The 13428-nt window shown below is 41.0% G+C and overlaps 1 protein-coding gene across 4 annotated transcripts in view; it reads right to left on the reverse strand.

The window, feature by feature from the left end:
- Positions 1-13428, reverse strand: part of LOC115431260 (dentin matrix acidic phosphoprotein 1) — a 32416-nt gene that overhangs the window by 6462 nt on the left and 12526 nt on the right. Inside the window, exons 2-3 of one of the 4 annotated variants that reach the window (XM_030151511.1) lie at positions 1675-1990; positions 447-1638 (exon numbers count right to left, since the gene is read on the reverse strand). In XM_030151511.1, coding sequence (XP_030007371.1) covers positions 447-1638; positions 1675-1797 — 1315 coding nt within the window. In that variant the 5' untranslated portion in view covers positions 1798-1990. Of the gene's footprint in view, positions 1-446; positions 1991-13428 lie in introns of all 4 variants that reach the window. The other 3 variants (XM_030151512.1, XM_030151510.1, XM_030151509.1) reach the window with 3 other exon arrangements.

Consider the following 13428-nt stretch of genomic DNA (forward strand, 5'->3'; position numbering starts at 1 on the left):
CTGATGAACACAAGAAGGTTTCAGATTTTAATCACAGATCAAACACACATGGACCACAGTCTGTGGACCTGTTGAATCCAGGTGTTTCTTTTCTAACAGGGCTCTGGGATCCAAAACAACAAGGACTAATGTCAGACTAGAGTTTTATGTTATGGGATAAATATCAGTGCATTGGTTGGTTTGGGTTCAATTATTCTCTTTGTTTCTAAAATGACTCACAGATGGCTTGGACTGAATTTACATCAACACTCTTTTTTTAGCCATGACTAAATGTTCTTCCTCTAAATGTCTACAATATTTTTTGGGCTCTGACTGTAAATAATAATTTACAAGTTGTTTGTCATTTTCATTTGACCAAATTTGACCGAACCCTAAAACAGTGGAGGTCCAGGTGTGAAGGCCACCGGACGCTGAACCTCTCATTACCTTCCATGTGTTGCTCTCACCTGCAGTTGCGTCCTCCTCACCACTGGGGGCACACTCTGTGTTGGCGCGTTTGGACTTGGGGATGACGCGTTTCTTGAAGGAGGTCCAGATCTCATTGGCGTGTTGCGTCACCGTCCCACCTCCCGCCGCTGTCTTTTCATCCTCCGCTCCCTCAGTCTTCTCCTTTTCCTCCCCGGTCTCCGTCTTGGCCTCTTCTGCTCCGCCCTCCTTCGCCTCTTCCCCGCCCTCGGCTCCTCCTCCCTCCACCTCCTCCGGTTTGGAGGTGTCCGCTGACTCCTTTTCGGAGCTCTTAGTCTTGCCGCTGATGCCGACCATGGACGGGTCCCTCTTCAGGCCCTGGAAAGTCCAGGAACGTTTCAGCTTCCACCTCTTCTGCCCCGACTCCTTGGAGTCTAATGTGGACGAGTCTCCTCCTCCTCCTTCTCCCTCCTCCTCCTTCCCATCCTCTCCTCCTCCACTGCTCCTCTTGTGGGCCTTTTGAGCCATGAGCTTCTTGAAGGAGTGCCAGCGCTTCATGTGTTTGGTAGCTGCTGAGGAGGACGAGGCCTTCTGTTCACCTTCTGCACCTCCTTCTGCACCTCCCTCTGCTCCTCCCTCTGCTACAGTGGAGTCTGCGGTGGTGTTAAGTGCTTCGGGATCTTCCAACCGGTCCAGGGACTTGGACCGGACCTTGACCTGTTTCTGGGGTTCTGCGCCGGTACCGTCCTTCTTGTCGGTGCTGCGATGGGAGAAGATCCTGGCCACCGGTTTCCGGATCAGGTCCCTGACGGTGTTCTTGGCCTCCGCCGCTTTGCCCTTCTTCTCCTCCTCCTTCTCTCCATTCTCAGGGGCTTTCTCAATGGCTGCATCTCCTTCTGCGCCTCCTTCTGCTCCTCCTCCTTCAGCTCCAGGAGCCTCCTCTCCTCCTTTTTCGCCCTCCTTCTCTCCTCCGTCTGCTGCTCCCTCCTCTCCTCCTCCTTTCTTCTTCCTCCCTCCCATCACCTTCCCCAGGCCACTTTTGTTGAGGAAGGAGTCCAGAAACGAGGTCTTGGGCTCAGCAGTGGCGGCGTTTTCAGAGCTCTGAGGAGGCGGCGCCGCCTCCCCACTCGCTGCTCCTCCCTCTCCTTCCTCTGCCGCCGCTGTGTCGTTATTGACAGTCTCTTTGTTATCCACAACCTCGCTGTTAACGGCCGTACCGTCTTTATCCACGACCTCGCTGTTGACGGCTGTACCGTCTTTATCCATGACCTCGCTATTGACAGTCTCTGAGTTGGCGTTATTGGCCGACTGCTCTGATTCCGACGCCTTGTTCTCGGGGGTTTTCCCATCTTCCTGGACCACCGGCGCTGCACAGGCCTCTGTCGCCGCCATTTTGGAAAGGGAAACCAAATATCAACAAAAATAAAAGTAGAGTCCTTCTGTCCTTCCCTGGCCTTCTGCCCTCCTCTTCCTCTTGGGTTTGTCGTTCCTCCTGCTGTGGTGAAACTCTCAGGTCATTGAGAGCAGAGCGAAGAACGGTGGCGAGGACGAAAGACACTCAGCATCCTACTAGTCCTGTGGACTCCTGCAAACGGGAGGAGAGAGGGTAAAGACAGAGGGAGGAGAAACAGATGGTTAATAGTCTGAACCCACACCACAGATGCTCAATTAGTCCGGTCTAGACTGGAGACTGAACGGACACTCAAGTGGAACGGAATTGAGAAAACCAGTGGGAAAGGTTCTGCAGTCAGGAGGGTTCTGAATACGCTGCAGATCCGAACCCTGATCACATGTTCAACCTTCTGCACCGGAGATCTGGTGGTGATTCAGTCATCAACAGTAAAACCATTTGAGACCTAAATCTGCAACTAATCGACAACTTGACGTATACTGATGAAAATTCACATTTTCTTCAGTTTTCTGTGTTTTTAATAAAATAACCTTTGAATTTAGTTTGAGCTTTCATGAACATCCACATGATCAGTGAATAAATATAGAAAATACAGGATTTACACTGAAAAGGATACTGAGGATAATATTATGATAAATGATGATAAATGACTTAAGAAAGGTTAGATTTGGAGAAAAAAGAGTGGATGTGATGGATGTGTATGTGATGGACGTGTATCTGCTTCTACTTGCGTCCGTCTGCCTCCTTCAGTCTGACTCAACTTCATGAACATGTGACTGCGATCACTAAATCCTCACATCAACCTGTGACCCACCCATTCACCTGTTCACTTATTCACCCAAACACACACGTACACGCGCACTCACACACACACTGAACCAGCAGTGTTTCAAATATCAGATTTAAAGGAACATACCCATAATTCCCAGGACAGTTGACCTCAGTCTGAGTCCTACTGTGACCTACAGGTCTGTGGTAACCATGGTAACCATGTTCCCTCATTGAACATCAAAACCCAAACAGACGCAAAATACAACCAGCAGGTGCAGAGGGACCAAAAAACAAGTGAAAAATGAAATATAAAGAAAAAAAAAAGAATCTGGTATTTGTGTCAATATTTATATAAATGTAGCTTTAAATATTATTTACAAATCTACATAGATTTTTATTTGAGTCTCATTTTATTCATGTGTTTTTAACCCATAAAAACCCAGAACTATTTTATGGGGCTGTAATAATAAGTAATAAGTAATCAAAGTATTTAAGTACTGACAGCTCCAGTACACTCATAACTGAACTGTCTACTTCATATTTATATTTTATTTTTTCAGGTCAGAGCCAATGATGCAAATGAATCAGCAGTTTTAGGAGAATACACTCACACAGATAAGACAGTTGGACCCAAAATATGACTCAGGTCATTATACCATGCAGAGGTGATTTCTGTCAGACTGCAGTGGAAGTTCAGCTTCCCCTAAAATTACAAAAATTAAATGCTCAAATCTGTTTGGTTGCGTTGACATTTCATTGACTCCAAATGTGTTGGAACACGTTCATCTCACAGACCAGTTGGTTCAGAATCAGTTTTATCTCAAATCAGTGGACTGGATGTTGTTCACTTCTCCTCCATTCTCGTGTCTCTGTTTTCTCCTCCATCTCTGCTCAGTGCATTTGTCCGTAGATGCTCAGCGTCCATGCACTTCAATGGGACTGAGTGGAACTGGTTTGTTCATTGCCTCAAAACTGGACGGTAATTGGATAAATGACACCATATTGTCCCGCCCCCGGACGCTCAGCTTCCACGTGCTGACTGGAGGATTGGTCGAAAGGCTGACTCCTGTTTGATTGACAGCTAGTTTGAGATCTCCTCCTTCACTGACACAGTTCAGTTTAATACCGTCGCACATTCTGCTGTGAAATGGAGAGAGAAACCACTACGAAATTACTTGTTCATTTCTTGCACTGTAAATAAAACACTCATTGTACTTCCTTGTTTCAATTTAACATAATTTCAATGTTTTCTTGTTTCAGTTCCATAATTTAATCATTTCTTGTTCGTGTTAAATATCGTTTTGTAGATAGTTAAATCAATCATACTGTTGGCTAGGTCAGAGTGAACTAGCTATCTAGCAAGAAGCACATGATGGCAGACAATGCTAATGGAACAGAGGGCTGAATTTATGTTTAAATAACTTGACAATTTTTTTGATGTTAGCTGACAATGAGCTTCCCCTGTCTGACAGAAGAACAGCCACCACTGACATGATGAAGATAATAATATGGAGATTTACAATTTCAAAACTCTGACAATCTGATTAAAGCCAAACCCCAACCCTAACCCCATTTATGGCTGAGGTCAAAATACAAAAAAAAAGGAAATGAAAAAAAAAAAGGATGTAAACATTGTGACATCACTATGACACGGTGCAGATTATACGCTTTAGGTGATTAAAGGCATCTATGGGCGGATACCAGAGGGATCAGCCACATTACAAATACCCTCTAACTGTTTTTAAAGCCCTTATCCCACATAAACACACTTATGTTTGAATCAGCTAATTATCACTTTGAACAGCTGTTAAAACAGGAAGTATCAGTCAAATGGTCACATGACATCAAACAACACAGCAATACACACAGAAATAGAAATAGAAATAGAAATATAACAAAATACAAAAAATATGGACCCAAACGTCCGCCTTTAACCCTTAAAGACCCAAACGTCCGCCTTTAACCCTTAAAGACCCAAACGTCCACCTTTAACCCTTAAAGACCCAAATGTCCGCCTTTAACCCTCAAAGACCCAAACGTCCGCCTTTAACCCTCAAAGACCCAAATGTCCGCCTTTAACCCTCAAAGACCCAAACGTCCGCCTTTAACCCTCAAAGACCCAAACGTCCGCCTTTAACCCTCAAAGACCCAAACGTCCGCCTTTAACCCTCAAAGACCCAAACGTCCGCCTTTAACCCTCAAAGACCCAAACGTCCGCCTTTAACTCTTAAAGACCCAAACGTCCGCCTTTAACCCTCAAAGACCCAAACGTCCGCCTTTAACCCTCAAAGACCCAAACGTCCACCTTTAACCCTCAAAGACCCAAACGTCCGCCTTTAACCCTCAAAGACCCAAACGTCCGCCTTTAACCCTCAAAGACCCAAACGTCCGCCTTTAACCCTCAAAGACCCAAACGTCCACCTTTAACCCTCAAAGACCCAAACGTCCGCCTTTAACCCTCAAAGACCCAAACGTCCGCCTTTAACCCTCAAAGACCCAAACGTCCGCCTTTAACCCTCAAAGACCCAAACGTCCGCCTTTAACCCTTACAGACCCAAACGTCCACCTTTAACCCTTAAAGACCCAAACGTCCACCTTTAACCCTTAAAGACCCAAACGTCCGCCTTTAACCCTTACAGACCCAAACGTCCACCTTTAACCCTTAAAGACCCAAACGTCCACCTTTAACCCTTAAAGACCCAAACGTCCACCTTTAACCCTTAAAGACCCAGACGTTAGGTCAGGGTTTGCCATTGTTACCCTTCTTCGTTTGTACAAATCTTATTTTAGTTAAAGTTGATCCAGACTGAACTCAACACAAATGTTACAAACGCCTACAACCTTTAGTTTCATCCCTGAAAAACTAACTCTTGGCTCTAACCCTAACCCTAACCCTAACCCTCTAACCCTCCAACCCTAACCCAGTCCCTGTGAATATCTAAACAATAGTTCTGTGGCTCCAGACCCGACTGTCAGCCTGGTTTATGGAGACACATTGAAATGGGTTTGACAAAATCCTGCACAGAACCCTAACCCTGACCCCAGGGTTTTGTAACCTTTTTTGAACCACGCCCCACTTACGGCCCATCAGTGTACTAGTGCCCCCCCCCCCAAATGCCCCAGACACGTACATAATTCAACAAGTAACGTGACAGACCTGTTTGTGGAGGACATGGTGGGTGACAGTTCTGTAGGTAAAGATGTGAGAAAGAAGTGAAAGTGAGCTCCCCTCCCCTTATCTGACTACCTGCTGCCGAAAACTAATTTGCATCGGGGGGGGGGCTGGATGGATGATATGACCCCCAACACACACATGATGGACCTCAATCCATCTATTAATCAGCTGATCAAACAGTTAATTTTCTATGTGTTCTAATGCCTGTGAATTTTTAGTTATTTATTTTTCTGTTGTTTCTGTGTTTTGGGTGAATCCCCAGAGTGAGGCTGATGGTCCTGGTGTGACCGTCTTCTGTCAGATAAGCAGCTGTTGTTGTTGTTGTTGTTGTGGATTAAAGGCTGGTGTTTGTGCAGCAGATTGAACCAGAACAGCCTTTTAGTGTAAAGGTATTAAAGCCAGGTCTAATCCACATCCAGGACTTCAGCCAATTCACACTGGATCCAACACATCCCTCTGTCCGTCTGAGCATGTGCTGCGTTCATCCACGTCCACGTCACATTAAACAGACCTGACGGGAACGGAACACAGGATCTGGACTGAGGAGGTTCTGTTTATTCACATCTGCACATCCAACCAAACAGAACCAAACAGAACCGACAAACAAGTCCAGCACAGTCGAACATGAGTCCAAACCAAGTTACATGAACAAAAGAGGACACACACTGAAGCAAAAATAATAAAAATAGGCATCAAACTGTACAGGAACAGATAAAATAATAAAAAAAGAATAGAAATGAATAAAATATATAAAAATTAACAAAATACCATCGTAGACACTGGGTTTATGTTCAGGTATGGATCCATTTTGCTGAAAAAGTCACTTTTTCTTGCGATTTAGATGTAGTTGAGTTTGTACGAAAGTCATATTCTGAATAAATGTCATCAGATCAGTACTTTAGTGGCTTTTACAGATTCAATCAATTAAAAAATAATAATAATAATAATGACCTAAACTGCTGTTTTTAGTATTTTGGTTTCATATTAAATGCAGTTGATCCGTCTGTGATTGGATGGATCATGCAGCTTTAATTAAAACATGTTTTTAGATCCAGGTCAGAGTTCAGTCATAACTGGTTTAAGTGTCATTTCTGCTGCGCAATTTGTACAATTAGTTCCCAGAGCTGAAAGACAGTGATTAAATTTAGTCATTTGAGACTGACTGCAGCGCTGGAGGACATCCAACAAAAAAAGACTCAGGAAAATCAAACACACTCATATATATATATACAGGGGTTGGACAAAATAATGGAAACACCTTCACCTCAAGATGATAATGCCCCAATCCATACAGCTAGAATTGTTAAAGAATGGCATGAGGAACATTCTAATGAAGTTGAGCATCTCGTATGGCCGGCACAGTCCCCAGACCTCAACATTATTGAGCATTTATGGTCAGTTTTAGAGATTCAAGTAAGACGTTGATTTCCACCGCCATCGTCTCTAAAAGAGTTGGAGGGTATTCTAACTGAAGAATGGCTGAAAATTCCTTTGGAAACAATTCACAAGTTGTATGAATCAATACCTCGGAGAACTGAGGCTGTAATTGCCGCAAAAGGCGGACCTACACCATATTAAATTATATTTTGTTGATTTTTTTAAGGTGTTTCCATTATTTTGTCCAACCCCTGTATATATATATATATATATATATATATATATATATATACATACACACACACATATATATGAGTGTGTGTGTCAAAAATCATTTATATATAGCAATAAAATCACATAATTTATATTTATGTAAAAAATAATTTCAAATTTTCTATTAAAATGATGAAATAAAGCCTGTCTCAGTACAAATCCACCTCAGACAGAAACACTTTATAGTCACAGGGTTTTACAGTTTATTTTTTCTTAACTCAGCCTAACCTTATCTTAACTCATCGTATCTTATCTTATTTTATTTGGTCTCATCTTAATCTGACACCGCTGTCTAATATTCAAATAAATCAACAATAAAGGGTGAAATATGCAAAATATACAGGAACTACAAACTGTAAAAATGTTTTTTTTTGTGTCTAACTATGACTTGAATTTAAAGTGTTTTTGAGACAAATTATTAAACATTAATTTAATCCTTAGGTGCATAAATGGGTCAATATGACCTGGTCAGGTGGTTTAGTCTAACATGTGTCGAATGAAAAGTTATTATTTCATATTCCAGGTTTTCCTCAAAACCAAAGGACTCACTAAATGAATGTGGACATTGTTCTATTTCTGTTACGTATTATCTGTTATATACTATATATAAGTTGCTTTTCAAAATGTCAAAATATACTAAAAAATAAACTTTTAAAAATGATTAAAAATGTTTAAAAATACAGAAAAAAATAAAATAAAATATTTCAAACATGAACTCATTCTTTTATGGACCAAAGTATTATATAAATGTTGATTCTAAACCCAGAGGTTTGAAGTGGACTCATGTGGACTCATCTGGACTCATGTGGACTCATGTGGACTCACTTAGACTCACTTATGTCACAGACGTTGTTTGAAATGGCATCAGACGTCATTTTTTCCTGTGATTGGACTGAGTTAAACCTGTTAATGTGTGTGGATTCCATTTTGAATCCCCATGTTTGGGCTGTTTAAGCCCCTCCCCCTCTTGTCTGACTGTCTGTTCTTTTATTGGCTACTGTGTCCTCGTTACATACAGACCTATATTTGTCTAATTATCGCTGCTACTGTGGTTTTGTCAGGACGGCTGTGGGCCGAATGATCTGGAACGAATGTTAGGGTACTTTCAGGCTGTTAGGGTTAAGGTATCCCCCACCCCAAAATAAATAAATAAAGATAGCAAGCCAGATGTGTGTGTGACTGAACAACTGCATGAGTCCCTGATTCTTCTAACAAAGACAAAAGGACAGAGCTTTGAATTTAAGGTGGATTTTTAAAGAGTGTTTTCATCAAGAACACTGAGGGTCAGTATGATGTCATCAAACACAGGTCAGTATGATGTCATCAAACACAGGTCAGTATGATGTCATCAAACACAGCTCAGTATGATGTCATCAAACACAGCTCAGTATGATGTCATCAAACACAGCTCAGTATGATGTCATCAAACACAGCTCAGTATGATGTCATCAAACACAGGTCAGTCATTTTCTTTTTATACCCATTATTCCACACCTTCTATTCTAACCATATTCTAGGTGTTTAGAGGTTCTAAGTATTCAGAACCAGAACCAGAACCAGAACTGGTCTGAGTTAACCTGATGCCTTCAGTCACTTCAGTCGCTTTATTCACTAGGATTGGACAAAAACCTATTGAAGAACTAACCTATAGCAGATAAGCCACTCCCACACACAGATAAACTCCTCCCATACTGCAGATAAACCCCTCCCACACAGCAGATAAACCCCTCCCACACAACAGATAAACCCCTCCCATAAAGCAGATAAACCCCTCCCACACAACAGATAAACCCCCCCCCACACACAGCAGATAAACCCCTCCCATAAAACAGATAAACCCCTCCCATACAGCAAATAAACCCCTCCCATACAACAGATAAACCACTCCCACACAGCAGATAACCCCCTCCCACACAGCAAATAAACCCCTCCCATTCAACAGATAAACCACTCCCATACAGGGTGGGGAAGCAAAATGTACACTGAACATTTAGTTGTTTTTTCTCAGCAGACACTACGTCAGTTGTTTTGAACCCAAACATATACTGATGTCATAATCATACCTAACACTATTATCCATACCTTTTCACAAACTTTTGCCCATATGAGTAATCAGGAAAGCAAACGTCAAAGAGTGTGTGATTTGCTGAATGCACTCGTCACACCAAAGGAGATTTCAAAAATAGTTGGAGTGTCCATAAAGACTGTTTATAATGGAAAGAAGAGAATGAGCAAAACTATTACCAGAAAGTCTGGAAGATACTATTAAAGAAGAATGGGAGAAGTTGTCACCCCAATATTTGAGGAACACTTGCACAAGTTTCAGGAAGCGTGTGAAGGCAGTTATTGAGAAAGAAGGAGGACACATAGAATAAAAACATTTTCTATTATGGACATTTTCTTGTGGCAAATAAATTCTCATGACTTTCAATAAACTAATTGGTCATACACTGTCTTTCAATCCCTGCCTCAAAATATTGTACATTTTGCTTCCCCACCCTGTACAGCAGATAGACTCCTCCCAAAAATAGATAAACCCCTCCCATAAAACAGATAAACCCCTCCCACACAGCATATAAACCCCTCCCACACAGGTCAATTTAAAGCCCCTCAAACACACAGTGTCCCCCAGTGTCCTCCAGTGTCCCAGTGTCCCAGTGTCCCCCAGTGTCCTCCAGTGTCCCAGTGTCCCCCAGTGTCCCAGTGTCCCCCAGTGTCCTCCAGTGTCCCAGTGTCCCCCAGTGTCCCCCAGTGTCCCCCAGTGTCCTCCAGTGTCCCCCAGTGTCCCCCAGTGTCCTCCAGTGTCCCAGTGTCCCCCAGTGTCCCCCAGTGTCCTCCAGTGTCCCCCAGTGTCCCCCAGTGTCCCAGTGTCCCAGTGGAGTTCAGACAATATACTTCTTCTGTTTTTACACACACTGTGTTTTGGATCCCAGCTGTAAAACTACAGGATTATGTCAAACTAGTGCGTCATATAAACACAGACGTCTGCACAGACTGAGGTTAGGAACTGTGGTGTTCCTGTTTTTAACTTCATTTCCCATCATGCAGTGTGGTACTGCACTTCCTGTCAACTGAGCAACGTCATTGTAAGGCTATTGGATTCAAAAGGACTGACATCAGCCAAAATATTCTAATCTGATCAACGGACAGAGAAATTTAATGTGGAGACAGAACTACGGAAGTAAATCTGTCTGATCAGATTTTAAATGATAAAAGCCACTGAATTTCAAGCACTGACATTTTTTTGCACTGAAATTAAGTATCTGAATTTTTTGTCTCTGAATTCACCTATGTTCAGAAATTTGAAGAAAAAAAAGTTCAGATGCAAAAAAATTCAGCTGCAAAACATTCAGATCACACATCTGTGCTGTCTGTCTTCCTGCATCGGTGTCACATGACCAACCTAACATAACTTGATTGGTTGGCTGTCGGTTTGACTTGAGATGGAACTGATTACTTATCCTTGGTGTCCCCGATGTGTGTCTGAATTTTCTGTCGGAATTTTTTGCGTCCAGACATTTTTTGCATCTAAATTTTTTGCTTCTGAATTTTTTGAGTCTGAATTTTTTGCTTCCTAATTTTTTTGCGTCTCAATTTCTTGCCTCTGATTTTTTTTAATTCAAAATTTATGAACATAGATTGAGAGACAAAAAATTCAGATACTTAATTTCAGTGCAAAAAAAAAATCAATTGCTTTTATAATTCAAAATCTGATGAGACAGATTTACTTCCACATGGAACTATTCAACAACTGTAGGAACCGAACTGGACAGATTCTTCTTCTTCTTCTTCTCCTTCTCCTTCTTCTTCTTCTTCTTCTTCTTCTCCTTCTCCTTCTTCTTCTTCAGAGGTAACAGTGCTGTGATACTACTGTGGATATTTGTGAGGGCAGTCGTCCTAAGCGTGTCAGCAGTTTGTCTCTAACTCACACAGTCGTTCTTTGAACAGATCCTCTACGATCCTTAAGTCGCTGTCGTTTATTAGGTTCAGTCTCTGCTCTGCTGACAGTACTCCATTACTCCTCCTCTGAACTGTGAACGTCACACTGCTGTCAGTGGTATCAGAGTACTTTTACGAGTACAAGTACACACGCTGAGTATCGGACCCTAAGTGGAATATTCCAGAACAGAAGTGGAAAAGGGGGCGTGTGTTGGACCTGACAGCTGATGGAACCTGTTCAGTGTGTCAGAGGGATCCGGATCAGACGAACAGGAAACATACAGTTTATATGAACCATCCCATAATAAACAGTGTTAAATTCCTACACTAACACCCTTCTACCAAGTGAGTACAAAATACACACTGACACATTTAACATTTGACCTAGAACCAAAAATAATAATAATATGAACCAGTGTTGGTGGGAATCACTGACTGATGACAGGAGGAACGAATAAACCCATTTTAAAAATGATGGTAAATATTGGGGAAAAAAAAAAAGGTTTTTGTGTTTTTCTTGTATCAAAAATACAGTTTGTTTTCTATTCTAAACGTGTCATTTATAGGGTTAAATATGACAGTTATTGAATAGTTGGTATTTATGTTTATGGATCAAGTTGATGAAATAGAAAATAATGTAAAAAAAAAAATAAAATAAATAAAAACAATCAATCAAATGCTATTTATATTATCTTATTTTACCTTACCTTATTTTATCCTATGTTATTTTATCTTACTTTATCCTATTTGACCTTACCTGATCTTATTTTACCTTATCTTATTTGTTCTTACTTTATCTTATTTTATTTTACCTTATCTTACCTTACTTTATTTTACCTTATCTTATTTGTTCTTACTTTATCTTATTTTATTTTACCTTATCTTACCTTACTTTATTTTACCTTATCTTATTTGTTCTTACTTTATCTTATTTTATTTTACCTTATCTTACCTTACTTTATTTTACCTTATCTTACCTTACTTTATTTTACCTTATCTTATTTGTTCTTACTTTATCGTACCTCATTAGATTTTTCTCACTTTATCTTATTTTACTTTACCTTATCTTACCTCACCTTATCTTTTTTTTTTTTTTTTTACTTTACCTTACCTTAATTTACCTTACCTTATTTTATCTTACCTTGTTATATTTTTTCTTACTTTATCTTATTTTATTTTACCTTATCTTATTTGTTCTTACTTTATTGTACCTCATTAGATTTTTCTCACTTTATCTTATTTTACTTTACCTTATCTTACCTCACCTTATCTTTTTTTTTTTTTACTTTACCTTACCTTATCTTAATTTACCTTACCTTATTTTATCTTACCTTGTTATATTTTTTCTTACTTTATCTTATTTTATTTTACCCTATCTTACCTTACCTTATTTTACCCTATCTTACCTTATCTTACCTTGCCTTATTTTTTTTTTTTCTTTTACCTCATCTTACCTTACCTTATTTTACCTTATCTGATTTTACCCTATCTTACCTTACCTTATTTTATTTTACCTCATCTTACCTTATCTTATTTTACCTTATCTTACCTTATCTTAGCCCTTATATTTGACATAAATCATGGATGCTAAATGGGGGTTTGGACTTAGATTTAGGATGACATTAGACCTCTTGTTTCATCCAATCACACAACAGCTCATCCACCTCCACTGAACTACATCACCCCCCCCCCCCCCCCCCCCCCCCAGTCTATAGAGGCATCATTATAAGAGCCTATTATGGCATTACAGATGCCGACTCACAGACTCAATGCCTTGTTCCTGTCGTCCATGGAGCCTCTATAGAGCAGCCAGTCCCTCCTTCAACAGAGAGGCCCCTTCATCAGCCCCCCCAGAACCCTCCCCTGCCCACCCCCCCCCCTCAGATCCCCCCCACCACCACCACCACCACCTCCTCCTCTCTCTTCTCCCTCAGACACAGACAAACCTTTATCTGCCATCATGTGCTTGTGTGCTCGTTCTCTTTTTTCTGTGCTGACCCTGTTTTCCACAGACGCTGTTTTACTGCTGACGATTTAAGGGAAACATGTTCACATTCATGCACCGCCCTCAGGATTT

Source organism: Sphaeramia orbicularis, chromosome 13 (assembly GCF_902148855.1).
Source record: "Sphaeramia orbicularis chromosome 13, fSphaOr1.1, whole genome shotgun sequence".
Taxonomy (NCBI): domain Eukaryota; kingdom Metazoa; phylum Chordata; class Actinopteri; order Kurtiformes; family Apogonidae; genus Sphaeramia; species Sphaeramia orbicularis.